This window comes from Penaeus chinensis, chromosome 30, assembly GCF_019202785.1.
Source record: "Penaeus chinensis breed Huanghai No. 1 chromosome 30, ASM1920278v2, whole genome shotgun sequence".
NCBI lineage: Eukaryota > Metazoa > Arthropoda > Malacostraca > Decapoda > Penaeidae > Penaeus > Penaeus chinensis.
The window spans coordinates 19,592,973-19,605,472 of NC_061848.1; the positions used below are offsets into that span (position 1 = coordinate 19,592,973).

The 12,500-nt window shown below is 38.4% G+C and overlaps 1 protein-coding gene across 1 annotated transcript in view; it reads right to left on the minus strand.

Annotated features, from left to right (window-relative positions):
* Positions 1 to 12,500, minus strand: part of LOC125041268 (homeobox protein HMX3-like) — an 18,604-nt gene that overhangs the window by 1,131 nt on the left and 4,973 nt on the right. Inside the window, exon 3 of the mRNA XM_047636105.1 lies at positions 9,029 to 9,234. Within this exon, the coding sequence (XP_047492061.1) occupies positions 9,029 to 9,234 (206 nt within the window). The remainder of the gene's footprint in view (positions 1 to 9,028; positions 9,235 to 12,500) is intronic.

Here is a 12,500-nt window from a genome sequence, read left to right on the forward strand (position 1 = left end):
TGTTTATATGTTGTAATTTGACAACGCTTGCAAAAAGGGAAAGAAAAAATTATTCTTTTCATTATTTTGTGATCTCTCTCTCTCTCTCTCTCTCTCTCTCTCTCTCTCTCTCTCTCTCTCTCTCTCTCTCTCTCTCTCTCTCTCTCTCTCTCTCTCTCTCTCTCTCTCTCTCTCTCTCTCTCATCCTTTATTAAAACACCAAACACTCTTCCCTCATCTCCACTCCTTTAGTCTTAAACTTTTCATTTTTTATTCCTCTCCCTTTTTCTCTCGAACATGCGCCTCTTCCCTCATTCATTCCGCCGCCCCATTCCTCAAACACTCATTTCCAAACTCCTGTTCATCTCATCTCCCTCCTGTTGGCCCCTCTCTCTCGAGTTTCCCCTCTACATCGCTTTTTCTCCCTCTCTCTCTCTCTCCTATTCCTGTTCTTTTTCTCTCTATATCCCCCATTCCTTCTCTTTCCCCCCCCACCTTTCTCTCGCTTTCCCTAATTCCTTTTTGCCTCCTTCTCTCCCTTCCACCCCATTCCTTTTCTCATCCTCACTCCCTCTCCCGCACCCATTCCCTTTCTCCCTCCCTCCCTCCCTCCAACCCTCACTCTCTCCCTCCCATTCCCTTTTCTCGTTCTCCCTCCCTCCTCCCTGCCCTCACTCTCTCTCTCCTCCCCATTCCTTTTCTCTTTCTCCCTCCCTCCCCCCCTCTCTCTCTCTTCTCCCCATTCCTTTTCTCTCTCTGCCCCCCCCTCTCTCTCTCTCTCCCCCCCCCCCTCTCTCTCTCTTTCTCTCCTTCCCCTTCCCCCAATCTCTTCCTCTGTTGGCCGTCCCCTCTCTGGCCTTTTGTATGGCGGTGTTGTGGGACGGACAATAGAGAGACCGCGTTTTACGTGATTTGCATATGAGCAGCATCACTCGTTCCCTCTTGCAGATAATAGAACAACTGGCTCCTCATCCTCCCCTCCTCTTCCTCTTCCTCCTCTCCTCTTCCTCTTTATACTCCTCCTCCTTCTTTTTTTTTACTCTTCTTTTCCTCTTTATATGCCTCCTCTTTCTGCTCTTATTTTTACGTCCCTTTTCCTTCCTTTTTTTTTTTTTTGTCATTTCCTCTTTATCCTCCTCCTCTTCTCCCTCTCCTCTCCTTCCTCCTTTTCACCCTATTCCCCTTCCTCCTCTTTTTCCAAAAAAAGAAAAAAAAAAGATTAGTTTCGATAAATGCATTTTTTTTTATTCGCGACTATTATTGCATTCGCTCAATTGAATGTGCTTTCCCTACATTAGCGAGTTTTTTTTTTTTTATGGATGAAGTGAAGTTACTTCGGGGAAAATGCATATAAACATTTCCCCAGGCAAAGATCTGCATTACGGAAGACACTCCACCAAAAGATAAAAAAACGAAACAAAAAGAAAAAAAAAAGAGGAAGAAAAAAAAAAACTTTGGCGTAATACGAGCTCATCAAATATTAAATGCACCTTACTTTGGTACAAGCTGCGTTCGTATTCTTACGGGCCAAGGCTTTAATCCACCTGAAAATGTCTGATTACAGCGAATCTCTATCGCGCGCCAGCAAAAGTATGGGCGCGTTTCCACGTTTCCGAACAAATGGGAAAGATAAAATGATAAATGCTACTCTAGATATATATATATATAAAGTCGATGTTCGTCCGTGTCAATTACCGATGTTCGACACGCGCAGACAGCCACGAGCACCGAGCGAAACATCGGATTCGAACAGCTTTCAATCCGAGACAGAGGTAGTAGTTTAAACAGCTCTTCGTCAAATCTCTCCAATGTAACACAATCCTCCCCATTGTTCGGTCGCGGCGTCGACTTCGGCCTCGCGAATGGGGCACTCCTTTCGCTCCTCCCCGACTTCTAATCACGATCTACCACTCTAGAATCCTAACGTTCGCCTCTTTCGACCGTGACGTCACTCAAATCGCGCGAAAAGGAAGCGAATACCGCGGAAAAAGGCGTGCGTCGCTGTCGAAGCCGTCGGGGAAGGCAAACGGACGCGGAGGGGCTGCCATTACTAGGATTAATCCGCGTAAGTGCCCATTGTTCGCCAATCACACGCTGTGGGAGGCACGCCAAAGGAAAAGGCGCCAAAATTCAAAAAGAGGAAACTGTCTTTTGATCGTATGCTCCACAATACTATCGCTTTGATGTCAGAGTGGCATTTAGGGAATTCAAAACTGCAATTCATGCTCATCTGCTTCCTCCTGAATGATAATCCTTAATGAATGTGCGTGATAATTTTTTGCTTCTTTTCTTTCCGTCTGTCATTTTTTTTTCGGCAAATATAAACTACGATTTAATATTTTAATAGTCTTCCTTCTCTCTTTCTCTCTCTCCTTCTCCTTCTCCTTCTGTCTCTTTAAGATTGAGGAGTGTGTAATGAATTGAATGGAATGATGCTAACACACACACACACACCCGCACGGTCGCATTCACATACACACTCCGCACACACACACACACACACGCGCACGGACACGTACACGTACACACACACGCGCGCGCTCTCCCTCCCTCAGATAGCGAGCAAAGCAACGTGGCCGCGTCTTCTATCTGCCATCTCTAATACGCAGAGAAAACCCCAACCCGCTTACAGCGAATCGCTCCCCCAAAACCGCTACGTAGCGCTAAACCACCGAAGCGCTGTCGCTCGCTCGCCGCTAAACACACGACGCCCTTGGACGCAACGCTCCAGAAATGATTCTTTTCCTTTCGTAGATATTCGTTAAGAGGTGACAGCATCGAGGGTCGTCGCCGCGAGAAATCATTTCCTGTTCGTTCTTGGAGGCGGCTGATAAGGTCTCTCGGAGCGGAGGCGGCGGGAGATGAGCGCTCGAGAGTTTCCTTCTTGTTTTCACATTATGTCAAATAGCCACTTTTATCGTCGACGTGGAGGGGGTGGAGGGGCAGAGGAGGGGGTGAAGGGGCGGAGGAGGGAGTGGAGGGGCAAAGGGAGGGGTGGAGGGGCGGAGGAGGGGTGGAGGGGCGGAGGAGGGAGTGAGAAGGCAAAGGGAGGGAGTGAAGGGGCAGAGGAGGGGGTGGAGGGGCAGAGGAGGGAGTGAAGGGGCAGAGGAGGGAGTGAAAGGGCAAAGGGAGGGAGTGAAGGGGCAGAGGAGGAGGTGGAGGGGCAAAGGGAGGGAGTGAAGGGGCAAAGGGAGGGAGCGGAGGAGCAAAAGGAAGGGGTAGATGTGACAAAGAAGGGAATATATGGAATATATGGGGATAGAGGAGAGGGTATTGAAGGGGGGAGGAGGGGAATAGGGAGAAGTGGGGGTGATAGACGTGTAGGGGAGGGTGTCTCGAATGGGAAGGGGGGGAGGGGGGGGGAGGGGAAGCAGTGCGAGTGTACATTATCACTTTCTGTACAACTATTTTCTCCTTCTTATCAAGCTATTTCTATGCATTCGTTTATGTTTCTTAAATAAACGTTACAGAAATATAATCATGTCGATGTAGGTATTGCTTGAATATAGCCTATAATACTTATATATGCAAATTACTATTGCTATATGTCCAAATACATATGTAAAAATATGCAATAATAAAGGTGATAATAATGATAAGGATAATTATGATAACAATAATGATGGTAATAATAATAACAATAATGATAATAATAACAATAAAGATAATAATAATAAAAAATAATAATAACAATAATAATAATATATAATGATAATAATAAATATTTATAATGATAATAATAATAATAATAATGATAATAATAATAATAATAATGATAATAATAATAATAATAATAATAATAATAATAATAATAATAATAATAATAATAATAACAATAATAATAATGATAATAATGATAATAATAATAATAATAATAATAATAATAATAGTAAAAATTAGCAAAATAATAATGATAATAATAATAATATTTGTAATAACAACAACAATAACATTAATGATAATAATAACAACAATAATAATAATAATGATAATGATAATAACAATAATAATAATAATGATAAAAATAATAATAATAACAATAATAACAATAATAGCAAAACATCAAACACCCTTTTCATATGAAACTAGACACGCACAACATTTCATTCCTAAGTGACGTATTGCCGCTTAGAAATTCGTGTTTCTTTTTCCTTTTCATCTCTACAAAACCATCAACGCTCACATACGTCTAAATATCTTCATCATTAATGCTCGCGTCCCTAATTTCTTTCACTAGTTTGTGCGAATAAGAAAAAATGAAAGAGAGAGAGAGAGAGGGAGGGAAGGTAGGAGGGAGGGAGGGTAGGAGGGAGGGAGGGAGAGGGAGATAAAGAGAGAGATAGGCAGACACACACCCCACACAAACACATACATATACATACATACACACAGAGAGAGAGAGGCAAATAGATAAATAGATACTCAGGTACATAGATATAGATAGGTAGGTAGACAGACAGATATAAAGATAGATAGGTAGACAGACAGATATAAAGATAGATAGATAGATAGATAGATAGATAGATATATAGATAGATAGATAGATAGAGAGAGAGAGAGAGAGAGAGAGAGAGAGAGAGAGAGAGAGAGAGAGAGAGAGAGAGAGAGAGAGAGAGAGAGAGACAGAGACAGACAGACAGACAAACAGATGTGAGAGACAAGCAATAAAAAATAAAACGGGAATGCGAGAAGAAATAAAGAGAACAAACAGAGAAACGGAAAGAAAGAGAAAGAAAGAGAGAGAAAGAGAAAGAGAGAGAGGAAAAAAAAGTCAAAATAGATGGCCAGCGATCTTGCGGAAATTGCCATCACTGCAGTCTCGGACCATTTCTAAATTGACACATCAAAAGTTGGCCGACTCACCGAATGAAAAGTGTCAGGGAAAATAGCGAAGCGCGGAGTTTTATTTTGGCCATCCAATCTCAATGAAACGACTCGGGGAACCCCCCACACCACCCTCTTCCCCCTTCCCTCCCTCTCTCCTTCCTCCTCTTCCTCCCCCCTCCTCCTCCTCCTCCTCTTCCTCTCTCACCCTCCCCCTAGCTAAACCTCCCCCCTCCCCCCACACTCCCTCTTCACTCAACCTCTACCTCCTCTTCGCACCCTCCTACCCTCCTCCTCCCTCTCCCTCCCTCCGCTCCTCCCTCTCTCCCTCTCCCTTTTCCCCCCTCCCTCCCTTTTCTCCCCTTCCCCCCCCTTCCCTCCACCCCGTTTGAAGGTGCATTAAAATCAGACAAAACTGATTTCTTGATGTCTGAGCGTACCGTTTGTGTGAGGCTTTGAAGCCAGCGATTTCCTTGATTGAAGTCAAACAGCAGGAGGGACGGCGAGGGCGAAAACCTAACAAGAGGGAAGATGAAGCTTACATGCGAGGAAGAGGAGGAAGAGGAGGAGGAGGTGGAGGAGGTAGAGGAGGAGGAGGTGGAGGTAGAGGAGGAGGAGGGGTTGGAGGTGGAGGTAGAGGAGGAGGAGGAGGAGGTGGTGGAGGTAGAGGAGGAGGAGGAGGAGGAGGTGGAGGAGGTGGAGGAGGAGGAGGAGGAAGAAGAAGAAGAAAAAGAAGAAGAAGAGGAGGAGGAGGAGGAGAAAAAAAAATGAAACAGGAAGAAGAGGAGAAGCAAGAAATGGAAGAGGAAAGAGAAGAATAGGTAGACGAGAAGGAATTACAAATGTAGAAGAGGGGGTAAATGGAGAAGAGGAAGAGGAGGAGGAGGAGGAGTAACAGGTAGAGGAGAATAAGAACATAAGGAAGAAAAGGAAGAGGAAGAAGATGAGGAAGAGGAGGAAGAGGAGGGCGGCCAGAACACATTTCCCTGTGATGGAATGGGAATGGATAAACGAGACCAGGAGGGCGATATTAAATGGCACAGGACTGAACAGTTGCTATTTTCCTGTTGGGATAAAAACGTCTATCTCTTTTTTCTCTCTCGTTCCTTCTGCCTCGTCGTGCGTTAAGTGTAGTGAAGCCAAAATTGAAAAAAAGAAAAAAAAAAATACAGAACTGCAATTTGGGTTCTTGAATAACCAAGGTGAGAGATATACAGGTAAAGGGGTGTGTGACATACATTTCGGACGTATAAAGTATGCTTATTCAGATAGGTATGGACGTACTATATATCTATATATCACATGTATGTGTATTTATCAACACACACACACACACACACACACACACACACACACACACACACACATATATATTTATATATATTCCACCTATCTGTATCTATCTTTAAAACTGTCTATATCTATGTTTACTTATCTCCGTCCAGTACCACAATATCAGCAGTATATAGATTTATCACTTGCAAACTTTATATCAATCGAATAGATGTTCTTGCTTTAGATAAATGTTCTACGTTAACGAATCAATGAAACTTGTTATTCCATTGCTTTATAATTCAGCTATTTTTATTAACACTTTTTTCATCATTACAAAACACCAAACATCATTTTTTGTTAAATATTATTATTATCCTTTTTTATCTTCGTCGATTAATACGTCGTATAAATATTGCGCATTTATCTTAACTATCTATTCATGTATATGCGTATTGTATAAATATTTTTTGTTGCTAATTCATGCAACTGACGGACGTTGCATTTCATGTTGCTGTTGCGATCTTGCACACCTCAGGTTTTTCGCTCAATTGCTCCTTAGCGTAAAGAGAGAGAAACATAGAAAGAGAGAGGATGAGAAATAGGGAGAGGAAGGGGGGAGAGAGAGAGAGAGAGAGAGAGAGAGAGAGAGAGAGAGAGAGAGAGAGAGAGAGAGAGAGAGAGAGAGAGAGAGAGAGAGAGAGAGAGAGAGAGAAAGAAAGACAGAGAGAAAGAGATACAGAGAGAAAGCGATACAGAGAGAAAGAGATACAGAGAGAAAGAGAGTTACAGAGAGCACTACGTTCACAAAATCCGAGCGTTACTCCTTAAACAAGAAAGAAAGAAAGAAAGAAAGAAAAATCGTTAAAAATGTATTCCCTTTTCAGTTCGTTTTAAAACTGACGAAAGAAAGCGGTTGGGGGGGCTCGGTATCAGGACGTGGACAGCGCATAAAATATTGGTCCATTGCTGATCACTCTTATTCACACACGCACGTTCACTCACACACCCGCACACTCACTCATACTCACACACGCACACTCACTCATACTCACTCACTCTCTCACACACACATACACACACACATACATACACACTCACTCTCTCTCTCTCACACACACACACACACACACACACACACACACACACACACACACACACAAACATATATTTATTTAGTCATTTACCTATCTGATTATTTATTCATGTATCTATTTATCTATACACATATAATGGTAATAATAATCGATGAAAATCAAGATAAGGAGCATGTTGGCGTTAATAATAATAACAAACATAACATTATTACGTGAAATGGTATTAATTATATTAGAAACTGTAGCTAGCAACCAAATACTAGAATTACCATTATCTTCACTATCATTTCTACCCAAAATAGATAAGCAAATAAACAAATAAACTTAATAAATGAACACACTATAAATGAGAACTTTATCATGTCTACCCTCTATCTCTGTATTGATCTATCTATCTATATCTATCTGTCTGTTCATATTCTCAACATCATCACCATGAATTTAATTCGGACACTGTCATATAAAACTATCCTTGGCCACTAATGGCATCATTTGTCATCATTATCAATTTCGTCATTTTTCTTAATTATCAATATCGTTATAATTACTGTCATTATTAATATTATCAATGATTAGCAATACTTATTAATTAATATCAATTTTATTATCGTTATCAAAGATCATTATTATTATTATTGTTATTATTGTTATTATTATTATTATTATTATTATTATTATTGTTATTACTATTATCATTTTTCTTATCATTATCATTGTTATTAGTAGTAGTAGTAATATTATCATAATCATTCATATCTTTTAGTATTATTATCACTATTATTGTTATCATTTTATTATTACCATTATTGTTCTTATCATTATTATCATTCTCATTATTATCATTATCATTATTATTATTATTATTGATACTGATATTATTATTAGTAGTAATATTATTATTACTATTATTATTATTATTATTATTATTATTATTATTATTATCATTATTATTATTACTATTATTGTCATTATTATTATTATTATTGTTGTTGTTGTTATCATTATGATCATCATAATTATTATCATTACTATTAGTATTTTTAGCACTGGTATTATCATTATCTTTATGAATTATGAATTACTATTATCATTATCATTGATGATAATAACAATAATAATAATAATAATCATTATTATCATTATTATCATTATAACTATTATCACTATTTCCATCGTTATCATTATTATTATCATCGTTATTATAACTATCCATATTACTGTTATTATTACTATTGTTGTTGATATTGATATACCCAATAGTTTTGTAATCATTACAAGTATAACTCTTGCCTTCAACTATTATAGTTATTATAATTACTACTATTGTTATCCTTTAACCTCGGCTAATAATCATTAATTTCATATCATTTTCATCATTACGCGATTTTATTAGGAATGGTAGACCTGTCTCAAAATCACTTTACTTGGGATATCAGCATTGCGAACAAAGCAATAATGATATATATTTTTCATGATAAGACTAGTAACTGCAGCGGTTTTAATATTCACACACTCACACGCACACACACACACACACACACACACACACACACAAACAAACACACACACAAACACCGACACACACACACACACACACACAAACACACACACACACACACAAACACAAACACACACAAACACACACACACACAAACACAGACACACACACAAACACACACACACACACAAACACCCGACACACACACACACACACACACACACACACACACACACACACACACACACACACACACACACACACACACACACGTACGTACACCTCAACAACGCTCCTTAACCCTATGTGTATATATAAAAAAAAAAAAAAAAAAAAACACACGAAATGACCAACATACCTGCATCCTTTTCCCTGACGGAGGCGAGGGCAGCCAGGGGCGGCAATGCCCACGGTGGGTACCAGGGGGTCTTTGTGGGCAGCGGCACGCCCATACCCGCCAGAGGTGACATGTGTGAGGCAGGGGGCACGTTGGCGAGGTCTGGGTACAGGGAGAGCAGAGGGTGCCGTGCTGCTAAGGCCGTCATTTGGGTCATGAGACCTAATCTGTTTGGGAGAAAAGAGGAGGTTAGGCGTGGGCTTCGTGGTGGTGAGGATGGTGGTGATGGTGGTGATGGTGGAGTGATGGTGATGGCGGAGGTGATGGTGATGACGATAGTGATGACGATGGTGGTGACGATGGTGATGACGATGAAGACGATGGTGGTGACGATGGTGATGGCGGAGATGGAGGTGATGGTGATAATGATGCTGATGGCGGAGGTAATGGTGATACGGAGGTGATGGTGATGAGGATGTTGATAGTGATAATGATGAAGATGGAGGTAATGATAGAGGGGATGGTGACCGTGATGGTGATGGTTATGATGACGTTGATGATGACGATGAAGAGGGCGATGAACCTATAGGGAGAAAATGCGGAAGAAAGAGAAGGAGAAACAAGGTGACACACGTTAATAAAAAGAGAATGGAAGGAGAAAAAATAAGAAAAAATATTACACAAAGGGACTGGTGAATTTTTGCACCGGACAAAAGAGACCGAGAGAGAGAGAGGGAGGAAAAGAAAGGGAAAGAAAGCAGGGTTCAGAGAAAGAGGGAGAGAGAGAGACAGGGAGACGGAGAGAAAGCAGGGTTCAGAGAAAGAGAGAGAGAGAGGAGAGAGAGAGAGAGAGAGAGGAAAGAGAGAGAGAGAGAGAGAGAGAGAGAGAGAGAGAGAGAGAGAGAGAGAGAGAGAGAAAGAAAGTAAGAGGAAGAAAGAAAGAGAAAGAGAAAGAGAAAGAAAGCTAAAACGAAAAAAAAAAACAGTCAACCAAACAAAACAAACAACAATAACAACATCAAAAAAACAAAAACAAAAACAAGAAAGGCGAATAAAAAAAGAGAGAAAAAGACAAAGAAACCGCTAATGTTTTTCGTATCTGAAACCTTGAAAGTGCGCGGTCGTTACAGCGAACGCAATGACAACAAATACAATAATTCCCGAACAAATATAATGCTGTTGTTGTGGTTTTATTGTTGTTTTTATTTGTTATTTCTGTTTTTGTTGCTTTTGATGTTGTTTTTGTTGTTGTTGTTGTTGTTGCTGTTGTTTTTGTTGCTGTTGTTTTTCAGTATCGATACACAACTAAAATCTTATTACTATTTTTTCCAACAATTTTTTCCCTAAATTATTAATTGGTGCCTTTATTTTCCTCTCTCCTCCTCATAATAATTTAATTGTAATAGTAATAATAGTGATACTCATTGTGGCGGTGATGATGATACGGATGACAAGTAAAATAACACCGATAATTATAATGATAAAATATTAATGATGATATTAATGATGATAATAATAATGATGCTAATGATGATAATGATAACAGTAATAGCAATAATAATAATAATGATAATAATGATAATAATAATAATAATAATAATAATAATAATGATGATGATGATGATGATGATGATAGTTATGATAATAATAATAATGATAATGATAATAATGATAATAAAAATGATAATAATAATATTAATAATAAAAATAATAATAGTAATGATAATGATATTAATAACATATAATAATAATGATGATAATAATGATGATGGTAATAATGATAATAATAATAATAACAATAATAATGACAATAATGATAATAACAGTAACCGTAATAACAACGATAGTGATAACAATGATAATAGTAATAATTGTAATAACCAATATTATTACAATAATGGTGATAATGATAATGATAATAATAATAATAATAATAATAATAACAATAACAATAATAATAGTAATAATAATAATAATAATAATAATAATAATAATAATAATAATAATAATGATAATACTAATATTGATAATAACAATAATAAAATAATAATAATAATAATAATAATAATAATAATAATAATAATAATAATAGTAACAATAATAATAAGAAAAATAATAACAATGCTGACAATAATGATAAAAATAAAAACAATACTAATAATGATAATAACAATAATGATTGTAAGAATAATAATAATAATAAGAAGAAGATCAATGACAATAATAATAACAATAAGAACAATAATAATGATTTTGATACTACAATAACGATAATGATAATGATAACCAACAAACGGAAGAAATGACCGCCAGATTCTCATAATTATACGCATTCGTACACACGCGCACACACAAGCACACACACACAAAAATACACATGCACACAGAAACAGCCTCACACACACACAAACGTACAAGACTGCATATACACACAGACACTCACGTATGTCTCTCTCTCTCACTCTCTCTCTCTCTCTCTCTCTCTCTCTCTCTCTCTCTCTCTCTCTCTCTCTCTCTATCTCTATCTCTATCTCTATCTCTTTCTCTTTCTCTTTCTCTTGCTCTCTTTCTCTCTCTTTTCTCTCTCTTTTCTCTCTCTCTTCTCTCTCTCTCTCTCTCTCTCTCTCTCTCTCTCTCTCTCTCTCTCTCTCTCTCTCTCTCTCTCTCTCTCTCTCTCTCTCTCTTTCTCTTTCTCTCGCTCTCTTTCTCTCTCTTTTTCTCTCTCTTTCTCTCTCTCGCTCTCTCTCTCTCTCTCTCTCTCTCTCTCTCTCTCTCTCTCTCTCTCTCTCTCTCTCTCTCTCTCTCTCTCTCTATTTATCTATCTCTCTCTCCCTCTCGCTCTCTCTCTCCCTCTCTCTCTCTCTCTCTCTCTCTCTCTCTCTCTCTCTCTCTCTCTCTCTCTCTCTCTCTCTCTCTCTCTCTCTCTCTCTCTCTCTCCCTCTCGCTCTCTCTCTCTCTCTCTCTCTTTTACAATTTCCATCATGTTAATCATATAAATGTCAAAATGATGGAACTGCGCGCTAATATTTCCAACCGCGGCGGAAGCTTTCAAAATAAATGATTTGAAAAAAAAAGGAAAGAAAAAGAAAGAAAAAAAGAAAGAAAAAAATGGCCGCCTGGATCCTCGGGATATGGAGAAAAAAAATCTCACCCCCACCCCCCTCTTTTCAAAAAAAAAAAAAAAAATTTCAGGGGAGGAAAAATTATCATTATGCATCTAATAATGCAAAAGATATAGCCTACAGGACCCACAAATATGCTTGAAAATTTAATTGTGTTTTAAATCATGGCGGACAATTAGTAGTTTTATGGAGGTTTTCTGATCTCTCTCTCTCTCTTTTTTTTTTTTTTTTTTTTTTTTTTTTTGAGTTCGTCCGAAAGTCATTTGAAATACGCAACGTTCAAACATTTAATATTATACATGGGAATTTGATGCAACGAATTATTTTAATCATTGGTGAATTATATGATATCTTTCCTAAAGTCCTTATTT